This window comes from Camelus bactrianus, chromosome 11, assembly GCF_048773025.1.
Source record: "Camelus bactrianus isolate YW-2024 breed Bactrian camel chromosome 11, ASM4877302v1, whole genome shotgun sequence".
Taxonomy (NCBI): domain Eukaryota; kingdom Metazoa; phylum Chordata; class Mammalia; order Artiodactyla; family Camelidae; genus Camelus; species Camelus bactrianus.
The window spans coordinates 78,964,525-78,981,026 of NC_133549.1; the positions used below are offsets into that span (position 1 = coordinate 78,964,525).

The 16,502-nt window shown below is 50.4% G+C and overlaps 1 protein-coding gene across 1 annotated transcript; it reads right to left on the reverse strand.

Annotated features, from left to right (window-relative positions):
- RBP3 (retinol binding protein 3) lies at nucleotides 1–9,274 on the reverse strand. The gene is made up of 4 exons (XM_010963476.1): nucleotides 6,227–9,274; nucleotides 4,036–4,226; nucleotides 2,025–2,167; nucleotides 1–479 (listed from the first exon to the last, which is right to left on the reverse strand). The coding sequence occupies exons 1-4, from the start codon at nucleotides 9,272–9,274 to the stop codon at nucleotides 1–3; spliced, it is 3,861 nt and encodes a 1,286-aa protein (XP_010961778.1).
- Nucleotides 9,275–16,502: the final 7,228 nt, after the last annotated feature.

Here is a 16,502-nt window from a genome sequence, read left to right on the forward strand (position 1 = left end):
CTAACCAGAGCTCATCACACCCCTTTTCCGCCCTTTGGGGACCTCAGTCAGGACCTCATGCCGGGGTGCCCCTTGGAAGTGGCCCAGAGGCCCCGCCCTTCCCAGGTGCTGCCCCAGGAGGCCCTTGTGGCGACCCCGCAGGCCTGGGCTCCGCCTCACCCTGAGCACAGTGTGCTGGAGCATCTCCTTGGCTCTGCTGAGGGCTGCGTCTGCAGGCGCAGCCACGTCGGGTACCACGCCCACCCCTTCCCAGGAGCTGCCATCTGCAGACCCCACTGAGCGGGCCGTGGGGATGGTGATATAGAGATCGGTGTCGTCCACGTGGTAGGTTTGTGGCGGCTGGCAGCCCCCGCTGGTCACCTCCCCGACGACCAGTGCCCGGCCCAGCCTCTTCATGATGTAGGTAAATTCCTCTGCAGCGCCCGTTGTCAGACTGCTGGTCAGAATGACTATACTCTTCTTAGAGCCGTAGCGTTCACCTGAAAGATGGAAGTCTCTTTAAAAAAATAGGGAGTCAAGTCCCCACCCTGGGCACCTGCCTTATTCATGGTGCCTAGACCTACAGACAGCAGGGCCAGGGACTCAGTTCTGATTTCTTGTGTTCACATGCAAGTCACTCTGCCTTCCTGAGCCTCAGTTTCTGCATCTGCAAAATGGGGATAAGCATGTGTGCCTAATTCCAAGCATATAGGTGCCTGAGGGCTTTTATTACCAAGTGATGGGAAAAGACTTGACTTACTAAAGAAAAGGGCATGTTTCTTCTTCATGAGTAATGAGAATGGCTAACCTGGCTAAACTCTTTTCACTTTGAACCCTCAGAAGAACCAAAATTTGTGACTTCATGACAACAACCCTTTAGGATAGTGAGGTCCAATAGAAATGCAACATGAGTCAGAATGCAAGCCATAGACATCATTTCAGGTTTTCTGGGAACCACATCAAACAACTAAAAAGACTTTGATGAGATTCATTTAAAATAATGTTTATTGACTCAATGTATCTAATATATGATCCTCTCAAAAATGCAATCAATAAAATATTGAGATATTGTACATCCCTTTCTTTCATAAAAAGTCTTCAAAATCTGGCATGCATGTAACACTTTATGCCTCTCCATTCACACAAGCCACATTTCAATGCTCAGTGGCCATCTGTGGCAAGTGGCTCCCATACAGGACACTGTAATTCCAGGACCTCGTGGTCTGCAGATCTGTGTTTCACCTCCTATCTCAAAAATCTATTTGAATTGAGAATTCAGCTGTCCTGATTTTTATTTACATTGTACAATATTATTGAATGGATGTTCTGGAATGTACCCCTGAATGTGTGATGAGGAAGTGTGCAAATGAAGATTGCAGGGTGCTTTTTGGATCAGATGCCCACCCCTGTTCGTTTCCCAGGCCTACTTGTTAGATGGAAGCAGAAGTTCCTTGGTTCTGCAAGCCAGGCAAGGGAGACGGAGTGAGGCTATCCACCCAAGACATGGTTGGGAGAGCCGTGACTCTGTAAAACACAGGAACTGCACTGCCCCCTCCGGCCATTGCTCTGGACCCAGGGCGGGTAACAGAAGCCTCATCAGAGTTACGAACTTTCTTTAGGCAGGTGTGCTGAGGAGATGCTGAGAGCTCAGGTATGATGGCAAACCACTGGGAACCCCATGGGGTTTGGTGATGGGCAGGGGGTCCTTCTGGTTCTGCATTCGTCTTGCAGGCTGACAGTTGTAGTGGCGAGAATGGGGAGTGCTTTGGTTTTAGACAAACAAGGTTCAAGTTTTGGCGCTGTCACTTAGCTGTGTGACCTTAGACAGGATATTCAACCTAGTTGAGACTCAGTTTTCTCCTCCAGAAAATAGGCAGCAATGGTACACGTTTTGCAGGGATTAATGACCATGGGTACAAAGTATATGACATAGGACAGGGCTTTATAGTCTGGTTACTATTACTTTTACCCGAACCCAAACTGTCTTTTCTTGATTTCCCAGCAATTCTAGAATGATAATAGGAAGGGAAGGCTTCTGCACGTACCTTCAAGCCCTGCGTGGGTCCAAAGTTCGCTGACAGAGTCATTGGGCCGGTTGTAGATTTTGTCCAGCAGGATAGGAGGGCCTTCATCAAAGAAGTAGGAGCACAGGGAGGAGATGGAGGAGGTGGGGCCACCAATGTTGAACCTGACGGAAGGGAAATGTCCATTGAGGAGGCCCTCAGTGGGCCCCTGGGAGCCTGAATCCTTGCCCTGTGGAGGGTTCTAATTCCAGGCAGCCTCAGTCGAGGGCCCCTTCCTCCTCCTCCAGAATCCTTTGGTCGGCATTTCTCAGAGTCCAAGTCTCTTGAGAACAAGAGACTTTGAGGTCAAATTCATTTAGAAAATACTGCATACCCACCCCGTCTGATCACACATTAAGACATTATGTGATACATATTGTGTACATCACATTAAGGGCTCTGACAAGTCCTGCAGCCGGGAACTTGTTGATAAATTTCTCCTGCTTACTGACCATGGATGGACTGCTCCCCTGCATTCATGCTGCTTGTGAGTGGAGCACATTTTGGGAAGGCTGTCTTCTCCAGTTGCAGTCTCCATAATTTCACAAAACCCACTACGTGTCTTGGTTGAGGTATCCTAACGTGGCATTTAGTGGGGTGGAATGCTCAGAGTTGTGGAACCACACTGCTGGTGAGGGAGCCTGTGGTCATCCCAGGCCATTTGGATTTGTCCCGCTGTGTGACCTTGCTGGGACCCTGTCTCCTTATTTGTGAAACCAGGAATCCTGGGCTGCCAGTTGATGGTCTAGGATGGCCTGGCTGGGTTCAGGGCTCATGACTTCAGCATTCAAACCTCCAAACCTCGGCTTGGAAGGGTCTTTGAGCAAAGCACACCTGTGGGCTGGGTCTCCTCTTTAAAAAATGTACATGACACAGTTAAGCAGAAAGGGACTTAGCACAAGGGTCATTCCGATGTTCAATAGAGCATTTGAAGAATAAAGTTTTCGTAGGTACCACAGGAGTCCCCAAGCTCAGGTTCTGGGCTCGCAGAAACCCAAGCCCTGGGAGATGGTTTATCTTCCAGGGAGGAGAGCCCACCTCTGGGATCCAGCGCCACCTAGTGACGACTCAGAATCACAGGAGTATTGCAAGCCAGGGATGAGAGCTCCCTCTCAGTCAATCCAGCAGCTGTGGATGGGGCCAGAGTCCACACCCCAGGGGAGCAGGCTGACCCCCTCCCAGTGCCCATGGAGGGTGCCCAGGACAAGTCCTCTGATGGCCCTGGGAGTGACGAGGGGCCTGACCACTGCCTGAGAGCATTCTTCTACGTTTTACCCCCTACCCCCAGTCTTCCAGCTCTGTGAAGGGCACTCACCCTGTATGAGGCACACCTTCACAGAAGCAGAAGGGAGGTCACTAGCTGAAAGAACCCCCCACCATAATCATTTCATGGTGCAAAGAATTCTTGTTGCAGCAATGGTGGCTAAATTGCAAATTCTCTCTGGGACCCTGGCTGTATGATTCTCGTGACCATCGTTGTCCTGGGCTGGCTTTGTGTGATATGAGTCACAACCACAAGAGGGCGCCAGCTGTCCCAAACATGACTGATTACCAGAGTTATCTGGATGATGCTTGTCAAATACATAGGTCACTGGACCTTGCCCCGGGGGCTTTGGATTCAGGATGGCTGGGAAGGACCCTGGAATCAATGTATTTAAAGTCACCCTTCCCCTGTGTCCTCACTGACTCCTATGACCAAGCAAGTCTGGGGACTACCTGATTAGCCCAGTGAGTCTCAGCCTGGAATACTCATTGAGGTCATCTGAGCTTACAGAAAACTACCAATACTGGTGGCGTACCTGGCCAATTAAGCCTAGAACCCCAAGCTAGCTGGCTGGAGCCCTGAGAGTCAGGCAGCTGTTCCACTCGGGTCCTGCCTTGCATCCCAGGGTCCTTATCTTCCCTACCTATGGGAACTAAGACCCACAGCTTTGCCTGTCTTCCAGCCACTGCCCCGGCCTGGCCAGGACCTGCTGAGCCCCGGCCCACTGACCTCATGTCGATAATCAGGGAGTCCGTGTGCACAATCTTCTTCCAGACGTGCTCCACCAGCAGCTCGGAGACCTGGGTGAGCAGCTCACTGTCCGCAAACATGTCGAACCTCAAGTAGCCGATGTTGCCCTCCAGCACGTTAGTGTGGAAGGAGAACTTGATCAGATCTTCGAAGACTTCAGGGGAAGGGATCTGAAAGATTGGGAGGCTGGCTCAGCGTCAGGAGAGGAGAGATTTGAAAGCTTGGGTTTGAAAGTGGGTGCCACAGAGGAAGTTCCTGCACACCACGAGAAATATTGAGGGCGTGGGAAGGTAGCTAACATTTCCGAAGGAGGTTGTAGGAGCCAGGACCTTCCCTGACGGTATCTGGGAGGCTACACGGGTGGTGGGCCTGGGATGTGAACCCACGTGTGGTCAGCAGCCTCCTTACGGAGAAGGGGTACCTACGCCTCGCCCTGGTGTCAGAGCTGAAAGGCTCAGGCATGGTCTCCACTCTGACTCCCCTGAGCTCACCAGACACTTTTTGATGTCTCTGAGTGCATGATCCTCTCCCTCCCCGGGGCAGGGAGGGAAGACGTTAACTATTGGGGGCCTGAATCTTTATCAGGAACCAGGCCCAGTTCCTGTAGAGGAGACACTCTTATCCCCATCTTGTCAATGAAAAAACTGAAGCGCAGAGTGATTAAGTAACTTGCCCAAGGTCACACAGCCCAGTAAGTGGTAGAGCCAGAGTATAAATTCACATGTGACTCCGAACTCCAGCAGGAACAGCCCTGCTGACTGGGACAGCTGGCCTCCAGGCCTGGCACTGACCTCAGTCACAGACTCTTTGGCTCCAGACCATTCTCCTAAGCCCCCTCCAGGCCTCAGTTCCCCTTTTGGTAAAATGGGATGACGGTTCTGCAGAGATGCTTTTGATGCCCTCAGCCCTCCTCTGACTTCAGCCACAGGGTTGACAGGGCCCTGCCTCCAGCACACCCCTGTCTTCGTACTCTACTTCAAGACCAAGCTGCCCCAGAGTCCGAGAGAGTTCGTGTCCCTAGGGGGACCTTCAGCGAATGGAGGACGGGGGCTGCAGGGTCCCGTCTGCAGAGGGACGGCTCTGGGAAGCATTCCTCACACTTGTCAGGGTCCTGCTGGAATCTTCAGAAGCAACAGCCTCAATAATGCCCCCACCTGCGGGCTTTCCCTCCCTCCTTATCTTGCTCCCCCTACTCCCTCACTCCCGCTCCAGACTGCCTGCACCCAACCGCTGTCTCAGGTCTTGCCTTCGAGTGAACCAGGATGATGCTGCCCTGCCTACTTGTGACTCTGCCGAGAAATCGCAGATGATGCACACCGTGTTATAAAGCTGCTTTCAGAGGAGCTCTTTGCTGGTGGGAGCTTGGTGAACCCTGTGCTGTAGTTTGGCCCCTGGTCTGGAGACCTTTTCCCTCATCTGCATCAAAACTCCTCAACCTTAATTACCTTTTCAGTGTTTCCCCCAACCTGCAGCGCTGGCTTCAGATATTTTGAAAACAGCCTTGTTCAGAATTCCCCATCTGACTGGCCCTTGTATCAGGGTGCACGCCCACCAGTACGATTCCATCAGGAGACAGGACTTGGCATTAGGGGGACGGGAGGAGAGGCAGCTGGTGATGATCAAGGCAGACTCACTACCGGGGTTCTCCCGGCTATGCACTGGCACTTCAGGGCCTGTGCCCGGGCTCCATGCTCTAGCTCTGAGGTGACCATGAGGAAAAGAAATCTGCCTGCCTCCCTCTCTCCATACCCTCAACTCATCCATCCAAACTACAAACCCCCGAGGCAGGCAGGGGATGCAGATGGACACAAACCTCACATTTCCAGAGGGGGACATCACAGGGACCTCGTGTGGCTTAGTGACCTCTTTCCCCAACAGCAATGATGAAGTCCTGCAGACCCTTGCCTTCCTCCCAGACAAGAGTGAAGCTCCCTCTTTACCAGCAGTTTTCCTGTGGGTACCAAAGTTCTACAGAGGTGCTCAGGGACCACATGGGCACAGAGAATGGATGACAGGGTGAGAGAGAGGAAAAGATGGGAGTGGTAAAAACTTAAACACGAAAACAAGTCTAGGAGCTGTTTCCTTGCACCCTGTGCAGAGCTCCGGATGTGCGGACAATTGGTTGTCTCCCTTCCGGGCCCGTGCTGGACCAAGTCTCCCTTTAACTCACCTGCATGGGCACAATCCCAGGAATGCGGTCCTTGGCATCCTCGGGGATGTGGGCAATCTTCAGGTGTGGGTCCCCGGACAGCATCTGCAGGTCAGCCTGAAGCATCTCGGCCAGGGAGGCTTCTGAGGTCACCCTGGCGTAGCGGGCCTGCAGACCGCTCAGTTTGGCAGCCATCATCACCCCCAGCTCCGGGGAGGCGTAGTTATCTGCTACGAGCTTCCCAGCTGTCTGCAGCACAGTGGGTACCTTGGCACGCAGGGCCACTATATCCCGGGCTATGGAGAGGGCCGCGCTCATGGGCACGGTGATGTCCGGCTCCACCCCAGCCAGGTCCCAGGCCTCGCCTGTGCTGGCACTCAGGGCCACCTGCGTGGGCATGGAGGCGTATAAGGGGCTGCTGCCCACCTGGTAGATGCCCACAGAGAGCGCCCCTCCGGCTGTGGGCTCCCCGATGACGGTGGCCCGCTGCAGGTCCTGCATGGTGTGAGCAAAAGCTTCAGCCGCCGACCCGCTGGTGTGGCTCATCAGGATGTAGAGGTCCTTGTGGGAGCCGTAGCGCTGGCCCGCCACCTGGGGCAGGGTCCATACCTCCGTGACTCTCGACGTGGCCCTGTCGAAGATGGAGTAGAGGTGCTGGCGAGGTTCCGCCTCAAAGAAGTAAGAGCAGAGCAGCGGCACGGCCGTGGAGTAGCTGCCGGGGTTGTAGCGCAGGTCGATGACCAGCGCCGCCGTGTCGACCAGCTTCTGCCACACGAGCTGCACCAGCTGCGGCCCGACGGCCTTCACCGTCTCCATCTCGGCCATGGCATCGAAACGCAGGTAGCCCAGCCGGCCGGGCAGCACCTCCGTCTTGAACAGGGCCTCGATGAGATAGGAGAGCTCCTCTGGGGAGGGGACGGCGGGAGGTGGTGGGGGCATCTCCTCAACCAGCATCTCGCCAGGGCTGTGGAACACCAGCAGACGGTGGTCCCCAGACATCTCCTGCAGGTCGGCCGTGAGCTGGGAGGCTAGCGACTCCAGGTCCACTGCTGTGCGGTATGCCCCTTGGGCCAGCTTGGCTCGCAGCAGGGCACCCGTCTGCCCCACGACCTCTGGCCGGGCGTAGTGGGCCTCCAGCAGGCGCCCCGTGCCTTCCACCAACTCCCCCAGGCTTCGGTGGAACTCCAGCACCTCCTGGGCTTTGTCCAGAGCTTCCTCGGCCAGCACGATGGCGTCGGGGACCACGCCGCCCCCCAGCCAGCACTCACCATGGTTGTCGATGAAGGTGAGCACGGGCACCGTGAGTGCCAGGCCCCCCTCGGGCGTCTCCAGCAGAGACACCGTTTGCGTGTGCAGCAGGCTGCCCGCGGTGATCTCGCCCACCAGCGTGGCCCAGCCCAGTGACTGCATAAGGAAGGCCAGCTCCTCAGCCGCGGTGGCAGTGCGGTGGCTGGTGAGCAGGTATACCCCACGCTGGTTGCCGTAACGCTGGCCCGGCAGCTCCGTTTGGCTGAAGTGCTCCTGGGTGACGTTGGTGCGGCGGTCGTAGGTGGTGAAGAGGCGCATGGGGCCGGCATCAGGGCCCTGGAAGTAGGAGAGAAGCATGGGCATGGCAGTGGATGGCCCCCCGGGGTTCTGCCGCAGGTCCATGATGAGATGCTCCGTGTCCTGCAAGGGCTCCCATACCTGGTGCAGGATGTACGGGCCCAGTTCCCCCAGCACGGAGGCATCGGCAAAACTGTCGAAGCGCAGGTAGCCCACGTTGCCGGGCAACACCGACACCTGGAACACAGAGTCCACCAGGGCCCTCCGGGCATCCTCATCCTCGGGCAATGCTGGGACCACCTCTGGTGGTTCTTCAACATCACCCCCAGGTCCAGAAGAGATTTCTTTAGACCTGACCACCTGCACCAAAAGCCTGGGGTCCTCAGACACAGCCTGTAGGCCGGCGTTCAGCTTAGTGACCAGATCCTCCTCGGAGACCACTGAGGACAGGTCCATGCTGGCCAGGTGCTGCAGCAGGGCGGGGACGCGGTCCACCAGTGTGTAGTAGTCCTGCAGGGCTTCCTGCAGGCGCTGGATGACTCCTGGCAGGGCCCGGCGCAGCTTGAGGATGGCCAGGGCTTTCTCCAGGGCCTGCTCAGCCGGTGTCCCCACACAAGGCAGCACCCCGCTGCCCTCCCATGTCTGGCTGCCCTCGCCCAGGGGCCCCAGGGACCTGGACACAGGCACAGTGAAGAAGAAGTCGGACTGGCCTATCCTCAGCTTCTGGAGGTCCAGGGCACCCCCCACAGTCCGCTCCCCCACCACGATGGCCCTGCGAATCTGTTTGAGGATGTAAGCGATGTCCTCAGCCACGCCCCCAGTGCGGCCACTGGTGAGGACCACCACATCCTTATCAGCACTGTACCTCTCTCCCAGGACGTCAGGCAGGGTCCAGATCTCAGTGGTCGTATTGGAGGGGCGGTTGTAGATGGTGTCCACATGCAGGACCGTGTTCCCTGGGTGCAGGTAGGAGATGACATAGGAGATGCCAGAAACTTGACCTCCAGTACAGTGCCTGAGATCCAGCACCAAGGCGGAGGTGTCCATGAGCTTCTTCCAGACGTTGACCACCAGGAAGCTTCTCAGCTTGCTCAGTACCTCCTGGCCTGGGATGTCGTCCACCCGCAGGTAGCCCACGTTGCCTTCCAGAACCTCATGGCGGATGCCATTCTGCAGCCCCGCAATGAGTTCCTCTTGTGTGAGACTGTCGAGGGCCGGGGCTTGCCGGGGAGCCTCGAGGGTGCTGGGCTCGTAGGAGATGACCAGGCGTGGGTCATTCAGGGAGCTCTGCACCCCAGTTGTCAGCACGTGGGCCAGAGTGTGAGGGTCTGAGATGGACAAGATCTCACGACTCTGGATGGCCTGCTCGATGGCTTCCTCCATCCCCATCAGGTTCTCTGGGAAGCAGTAGTTATCCAAGAGGACTTTGGCCATGTCCAGCACCAGGCTCGGCTGGAACAGGTGTGAGGGGCCTGCCAGGCCACAGAGCAACATGGGCAGGACCAGGGCCCACCTTCTCGACATGAGGACCCAGAAGGAGGCCTGGCTCCTGCACAAAAGCTCTCTTGACTGTGTGCGAGGCAGTAGCGCTGCCCCGGGCAGCTGCCTTTCTCCCACGTCCTTCTCAGCCGGCGGACAGAAGGTCTGGGGCTAAACACGGGAGTTGGGGTACGGCTTCCAGCTCCGATAAGCCTTTAATCCTGTCTAATTCAAACGCGTCAGCCCTGGGGACCGGGGAGAAGGGGCCGATGTGGTTTGACCCAGAAGGTACATGGGATTTCATCTCGCTGCGCCCCCTCGGGGCTAGGAACATCAATAGCTACCTTTCATTTTGAGTGCCTGCCACATGCCAGGCACTGTGCTCCACGCTTCCCATGTCGACAGTCATCACTTCACAAAGTAGAGTTATTAATCTGCAAGTAAAGTAGCATTTCCCCACGACACTGGGTGACCCGCCCCTCTGGAATTTGGGAGAACTTGTTGGAGGCTCCGTTCTTCCACCCTCTACTCTGTGGCCTTAGGGAAGCAACTTATTGTGTAGATGAAGTAAGAAAATCTGAGTAAGGAGCTGCACACTGTCAGGCAAGAAGGAAGCCCTCAATTACTAAATTCTCCATGTTAGATATTCTCTCTGTTTTATAGCTGAAGACACAGAGTTCAGTTGCTAACTGAAGCCCACCGTCCTAGGTGGGGAATGTCAGGTCAGCGAGAAAAGCCTGCGGGTTCACAGTCACTCAGATCAAGCTGAGGCTGAGTTGGAGGCGCACCCCGTTTCAGGGCTTGAAGTTTATTCCCATGTCTTCTTAATGTATCCAGGGGACCGAAGTGTTCCCCACCCCTACCACCCGACCCCTGTGAGACGATAGGAATGAAATGTCTGAATTTCATCGTGGGGCGTGATGAATGGACTGGGAATGCCAGGGCAGATGACGTGAGCTCCTAGATCTAACTGCTTGGCTCTATGCTTCTCCCATCACCCTGTTACCACCAGCGCATCCTTCTTGGGCCGGGCGGGCAGCAGTGGGCAGGCGCACACGTGTGCTTCAGCGGGCGGCCAGGGGAGGTGGTCTGGGGGCCCGAGGGGAGCCCTCTCAGCACACTTGAGAGCCACAATCCGCTCTCTGGAAGTCATTATCTGAGGATGTTTACCAAGCGGTTGATGAAGGTCAAAGAGGTCAATTAGTAAAAACAAACATATTCTTAGCTCATTAGGATTTGTTTAATGCCCAAGTGACATATGGTCACATCACTCCACGGTTGGCAGCCAATCAACTGAGACTGATTTATTATAATAATAAGGCCTCCTTAGTCCTCACTGGGAAGGCTGAGCCCTCTGCTCCACCTCCGCCAGGGGAATCACAACTCGGAACACACCCTCCTGGTCCTCTGAGGACACTTCTCCATCATCACCTGAGCCCAGGCAGAGCCTCGAGACCCGGAACGGCAGGGATGGAGATGAGCAGGAATAAGTCTCTCTTTGGGGAATGTATTTCCCCTGGACCCTTATTAACATGCAGTCTCAGGGTGGGATGCTGGGAACTCTTGCCGGGTCTTGACTCAAGCCAACCTATTTTTTGGATGCATTTCAAAGCAAGATGAATCTTGTATTTATTTTATTTTAATCCTTTTTATTTTTTACTTTTTTTTAAAGAGTAAAATATACTCCTATACATAAGTTAAATAATTCATAAACACCCTAACAATCTTTTCCCAAAGCCTTTCCAATTCAGTGAATAATAACAGTTTAAGATGTGGCTGCCCTCACTTTTCTCTGTGTTCATATGTGGAAGCACATCTATAGGAAATCTGTCCTTCTGTCTATGCATCTGTCCATATATGATGCTCATCCATCCATCCATTTACCTAGTGTCATCTCATAAAAGTATACAGGGCAATTTACATTTTATTAGACTCACTTAAACATACAGCAGAAACAGCCTTCCAAGCTGAAACATATCCATCAAGTTCATTCTTTCAATTTCTGCGTAAGAGTCCTTGACAATTTGCTGATCCATTTCCCTAAACGAAAGATATTTTAAGTTGTGTCTGGTTTTGCTTCTCTAAATAATATTGTGATAAGAGTTCTCAAACACATGTCCCTAGGACGAGTGCTTCTTGCTTCTGTCGAATCAATTCCCAAACCTGGGCTTGCTGAATCAAAGGGTTGTACACTTGTTTGTTTGGTATTCTCTTTATTATATTTTTCAGTAACTTTAAAATGATGTAATAAATGTGTATTTTTTTCTGTTGTTTTCTTTTTTACAACTTAATTGATGGACAATTGACAGATAACAAACTGTCCATCTTTGATGTGTACTATTTGGTGAGTTTTGACATGTGTATACACCCATGAAACTATCACCACCAGCAAGGTGATGTATCTTGTCCTCATCCTCAAATTTTCCTCCCTCCCCTTTGTTATCCACCCTCCTTGCATCTCCATCTCCAGACAAACACTGATTCACTTTCGGTCATCACTATACATTAACTTTCATTTTTTAGAATTTTATATAAATGAAATTATATACCACATGTACTGTTTTCTGTCTTCTTTTACTCGACGTAACTTAGACTTTGAAATTCACCTATGCTATTGAATGTACCATAAGTTCACTTATTTTATTGTTGAGTAGAATTCCACTGTATAGATATACCATAATTTATTATCCACTCATGTGTTGATAGACCTACGGTCTGCTTCCAGTGTATAACTAAGACAAGTAAGTCTGCTGTGAATATTTGAGTACAAGTCTCTGTGTGGATGTGTATTTTTATTTCTGCTATGCCAAGAATGCATGTTTAACTTTTAAAGAAACAACCTGTTTTCCAAAATTTAAATTTCTACCAGCAACGCATGAGACTTCCAATTCCTCCACATCCATGCTAACAATTGATATGCATAGTCAGACCTTTTAATTTTGGCCATGCTAATGGGTATATAGTAATTTCTCATTGTGATTTTTAACTCAGACTTCCTCATTGACTAATTGTATTGAGCAGCATATATTTATATATTTATTGGCCACCTGTATATATTCTAAGGTAAAATGACTGTTTAAATCTTTTGCCCATCTGTTGGGAGGAGGGGGAGGCTGTTGTTTGTCTTATTATTAATAAAATAAAAATTATTTTTACATTCTTCATGTTAAGTCTTTTGCCTGATGTATGTGTTGCAGATATTTTTTCCCAATCTGTGGCTTGTCTTTTCATGTCCTTAACAGTGTCTTTTGAAGTTTTAAAGTTCTTATTTTTGCTGAATTCCAATTTACCATTTTTTTCTTTTATGATTCATACTCTTGGCACCATATCTAAGACATCTTTGCCTATTCCAAGGTCACAAAGCTTTTCTTGAATATTTTGTTCTAGAAGATCTATAGTTTTAATTTTTACATTTATAATCCATTTCGAGTTAATTTTTGTATATGAGCATATTACTTTTATGATATGAGCTAGGGGGTCAAGATTTATTTCTTTCCAAGTTGACATCCAGTTGATTCAACGCTAGTTCTTGAAAACACTTCCCTCTTCTATTGAATCGCCTTGGCATTAGATCAGAAAGTGATTAACCACATATGTGTGGGTCTATTTCTGTACTCTTTGTTCTGCTGCATTCATTTGCTGGTCTTTTCAGCAATACCACACTTGTCTTGGTTACAATAGTTTATAGCCTGTCTTGAAATCATGTCATGTAATCCCTCCAACTCTGTTATTCTTCATCAAAATTATTTTGGTTATTCTAGTTCTTTTGATTATTCACATACATTTTAGATACAGATAATCGATTTTAGAATCAGACAGTTGACTGAGATTAAGTTGAATCTCTAGATCTGTTGGGAGACAATTGACATCTTAATACTCACACTTTCAATCTATGAAAATGATATATATTGCCATTTATTTAGATCTCTTTTGACTTATTTTATCAGTGTTGTCTGGTTTCAGAATATAAATCATATAAATATCTTGTTAGATTTATACCTAAATATTTCTCATTATTTCTGGGTGCTATTGTAAATGATATTTTTAAAAAAATTTAATTTCCAGTTATTCAATGTGTATTGATCTTATATCCTGCAACCTTGTTAAACTTATTGATTTATCCTACTTTTTTTTTTTTTTTCAAATTCCTTGGAATTTTCTAAAGGAATATTCATGTCGTACTTCTTTCTTTCCCATCTACAGACTTCGTTTCTTATCCTTGCCCTACGGCACTCCTTAGGACCTGCAATCCTGATCTTAGGGGGAAATAATTCAGTCTTTCAACATAAGTGTAATGTTAGCTGTAGATCTGTTTTTGCTTGGTTTTGTTTTGTTTTGTTTTGTTTTTTGGTAGATGATCTTTATCAGTTTTTAAGAAACTTTTCTTACATTCCTACTACTTTAAGAATTTAAAAAAATCATGAACGGATGTTGAATACTGTCAAATGCTTCTATTGAGATATCATGCTTTTTCCTCTTTAGGAAAAGCTTTAGCTTTGCATTTGTGGGCTAAATCTCCCTTGGTCACGATGTGTCTTCCTATTGTATGTTGTTGGATTCAGTTTACTCGTGTTTTGTTGAGCTTTTTTGCATGCTCATGAGGGATAGCCATATATAGTCTTTTCCTTTGGCTTTGGTGTCATGGTAATGCTGACTCATAAGATGAGTTGGTATTTTTATTCCTCTTCCTATTGCTTAATTTTATGGAATTAATTCTATTTTTTGGGAACAGTTCATGTAAAATTGATATGGTTTTAGTTATTTGAGGAGCCAAGAAGTACTGCTCTAGGCCAGAAAGGAGGGCTGGTTCTGTTTATTCCTTATTCCCACTTCCCAATAAGGCATGTTCACAGTTTTATGTCATGAAAGGAAAACAATAACTGAGGCCCCAGAGTATAGATTATTCCAGCTGTTAATCACTCACGTTAGGAAGTGTTCACAGCCCCCAAATGACATCATTTGGCAGAAGAGAACGGGAGTAACTGAAGGTGCAGCTCCCAGAGGCACCTCCAGGGGGCGCTGTGTGCCAGGCGATGAGTCGGGCGGGGGCGGGGCGGGGGGCTCGAACCAGTTTCAGTTCTGAGGTGTGTCGCGGGTTCGGAGAAGTGACCAAAGTCCTAACAGCAGTGGGAACATCACCCACGTGCTTTCTCTGCTGGGTGGAAACCTCTCTGCAGCCCGTGATTGCCTGCCTCTTTCCCGCACCAAACATTTTCTGTGCAGAGAAGGCAGAAATTCAACTTCACAGACGATCAAAGTACCTTGTGGCCAGAGCCAGTCTAACACAGAACACAGGAGTGCTGGGCTTAAGGAGGTTCTGGGAACACTTTTTTTTTTTTAAACAAATAAATGAGATTTATTTTAAATTAAATCTGGAGAAAATGTATGCCGAAGAAGTCATTTTTACCAGACAGGTAAAATCATAAGGCTTTAGTAGCCTTATGAGGCTAGTAAACAAGGGTCAAGTGAATTTCCCGCTGCTCCAAGCCTACAAAGTTTTGTGCAGTAAGTACTTGTTCATGGGTGATGCCTTCATTCGTAGATCTTGTTCACAGCCCTCTTCTAAGCTGATTTCTCGTAAACCACCCTTCTTCCTGTTTTATGGATGAGGAAGCAGGGTCTTAGGGAGGTTACAGAAATCTCCCAAGATCACAGAGCCGAGAATCAATGGGTTGGCTGAAGGAAGAGAGGACATTGCCATCTTCTGAAGATTCCCCACACACTTATGTGGGCTTTGGTTCCTGTCCCTGAGTCATCACCCCAGGTGTGGACTTGTGTTGGGAGGTGGGGGGAGGGAAAGGAGCAGGGATTCGAGCCCCTTATGGCTTGAGTAACCCCAGCAATGCCTTGTCTCTGCAACTCCAGGACACATAGTTTGCTGGATGCTGAGGTGACGACTGAACCCAGCAGGGGGAACACCATCCCTCACCCCATGGGAATCCACGGGATAAGATGGGATAACGCAGAGGTGTGAGAGTGGTGGGGGTGGTTAAAGGAACACAGCCTTGGAAATCTACTGGCAGGTTCGCCTGGGAACCATTTTCCTCCATGACTTCGCCATTCTTCTTGCGTTTCTTTCTCTCATTTCTCCCAGGTCCATCAGACATGTCTGTATATGTCTGAACCCCAATAATTAACAGGCATCAGGATCTTCTCTGTGAGGCCACGGGGTCCAGGCTAATCAGGGAAGTGGAGAGTTGTCTGCAGTTCTCGGGTGTCTGGTTACATTTCAGGTTTGGGTGCCCGGCACAGGGAGGACTTCCGGTGTGTGCATGGGGAGGGCACCTGCAGGTGGAAGTGGCTCAGAAAAAGAAGCAAGGACCGAAACGGACTTTTCCTAAGTCCCTAGGCAGCATTTGTATGTCATTTTGGGGGTGATAAGCAAAGACATCAAGACTTGGTGAGCCAGTGTCCCTTGATGTGACCATGAGCCAGTGAGTGACCTTGTCAGGACCTGAGCCCAGGCCAGGCAACCCCACACCTCGTGCTTTTCCAGCCCCAGCTGCTCTCTGTGTCCCTGACTGTGACAACACATAATTTGTTATCCAGACAGGTCCTAATTTCAATTATAGGTGGACAACAGGCATAAACCAGGACCATCACAGGCAAACCAGGTTGATGGTCACTGAGCCAGAGGAACAGGCTGTCCAAGCCCTGCCCACTGTGGGGTGGGACCCAATATGGCCTCCTGAATGTGAGTGTGATCCTGGGGTCCTGAGAGGACCACGGAGCTCACACACTCCCTGTGCAGCTGCGCAGACCCAGCCATGCTCTCCGGCTCCCACAGGGAGGCTGCACCTTGGACATTGTCAGGGATTTTAAAAATGCCTGCAGCTTCATGCTTTTGCGAGCTGGGTCTCCTCTTCTGTGTCTGCTGTTGTGGGTCACTGGTGCAGTCTCGTTTGGCTTGGACAGCCAGTGGCCTCCTGTTTCCACTGTGCTGATGCTTCCAAGTGCCCTGGGTGACCCCCACCCCTCCCTGACCAAGGAGAGTCGTCGGTGTGTGCAGTGGGGTTCAGACACCAAAAGATGGGAAGTTCAAGCTGACTTTGAAAACGTTTCTGCCCCATCTGTCCATCTCATCACTCTGTAAGGGCTGACAGGTGAGTAAGAGATAACAGGTACACGCCAGCACAGAGCCCATGGGAGAAGGGAGGAGGGAACGGACATGGATCTAGCCATATGCTGTTCTTTCTGTCTTTTAAAATTGGAAAAAAAATTTAAAAGACTAAAAATTACCCCCCAAACCCAAACAAAACCCTCACTTAATTTT